The 1,095-nt window shown below is 81.6% G+C and overlaps 1 protein-coding gene across 1 annotated transcript; it reads right to left on the bottom strand.

Moving 5' to 3' along the window:
- Nucleotides 1-81: 81 nt before the first annotated feature.
- On the bottom strand, nt 82-1,095 carry EMIHUDRAFT_125547 (hypothetical protein; the record flags this gene model as incomplete). Its single annotated transcript, XM_005792667.1, has 1 exon — nt 82-1,095. A coding segment is annotated over one exon (1,014 nt), but the record flags the coding sequence as incomplete, so codon positions are not given.

The following is a 1,095-nucleotide window of genomic DNA, read 5'->3' as shown; positions in this document are numbered from 1 at the left end:
CTCGCCGTCGCCCCCGCCGCCCTCAGCATCGCCCTCGCCGCCACCGCCGTCCACCTCACCGTCACCGCCGCCTCCCTACACCTCGCCATCGCCGCCGCCTCCGTCCGCGTCGCCCTCGCCGCCGCCGCCGTCCGCATCGCCCTCGCCGCCGCCTCCCTCCGCCTCGCCCTCGCCGCCGCCTCCGTCCGCCTCGCCGTCGCCGCCGCCTCCATCGGCTTCGCCATCGCCGCCGCCGCCCTCAGCATCGCCGTCGCCGCCACCGCCGTCCGCCTCACCGTTGCCGCCGCCTCCCTCCGCCTCGCCCTCGCCGCCGCCTCCGTCCGCCTCGCCGTCGCCGCCGCCTCCCTCGGCTTCGCCATCGCCGCCGCCGCCCTCAGCATCGCCGTCGCCGCCACCGCCGTCCGCCTCGCCCTCGCCACCGCCTCGCTCCACCTCGCCATCGCCGCCGCCTCCGTCCGTGTCGCCCTCGCCGCCGCCTCCCTCGGCATCGCCGTCACCGCCCCCTCCCTCCGCCTCGCCGTCGCCGCCGCCGCCGTCCGCGTCGCCCTCGCCACCGCCGCCCTCCGCCTCGCCCTCGCCGCCGCCTCCTTCCGCCTCACCATCTCCGCCGCCTCCCTCCGCCTCGCCCTCGCCGCCGCCGCCCTCCGCCTCGCCCTCGCCACCGCCTCCCTCCACCTCGCCATCGCCGCCGCCGCCGTCCACCTCACCGTCACCACCGCCTCCGTCCGCCTCACCATCGCCGCCGCCGCCGTCCACCTCACCGTCACCGCCCCCTCCCTCCGCCTCGCCGTCGCCGCCACCGCCGTCCGCCTCGCCGTCGCCGCCGCCGCCCTCCGCCTCACCATCGCCGCCGCCTCCCTCCACCTCGCCCTCGCCGCCGCCGCCGTCCGCGTCGCCCTCGCCGCCGCCTCCCTCCACCTCGCCCTCGCCGCCGCCTCCCTCCACCTCGCCATCGCCGCCGCCTCCGTCCGTGTCGCCCTCGCCGCCGCCTCCCTCGGCATCGCCGTCGCCGCCGCCGCCGTCCGCCTCGCCCTCGCCGCCACCGCCCTCCGCCTCGCCCTCGCCGCCGCCTCCCTCCGCCTCGACCTCGCCGCC

The sequence above is a fragment of the Emiliania huxleyi genome (assembly GCF_000372725.1).
Source record: "Emiliania huxleyi CCMP1516 unplaced genomic scaffold EMIHUscaffold_10513, whole genome shotgun sequence".
Classification (NCBI taxonomy): Eukaryota; Haptophyta; order Isochrysidales; family Noelaerhabdaceae; genus Emiliania; species Emiliania huxleyi.
Note: the sequence above shows the minus strand (reverse complement) of the source record. Positions and strands in the feature narration are given on the sequence as shown.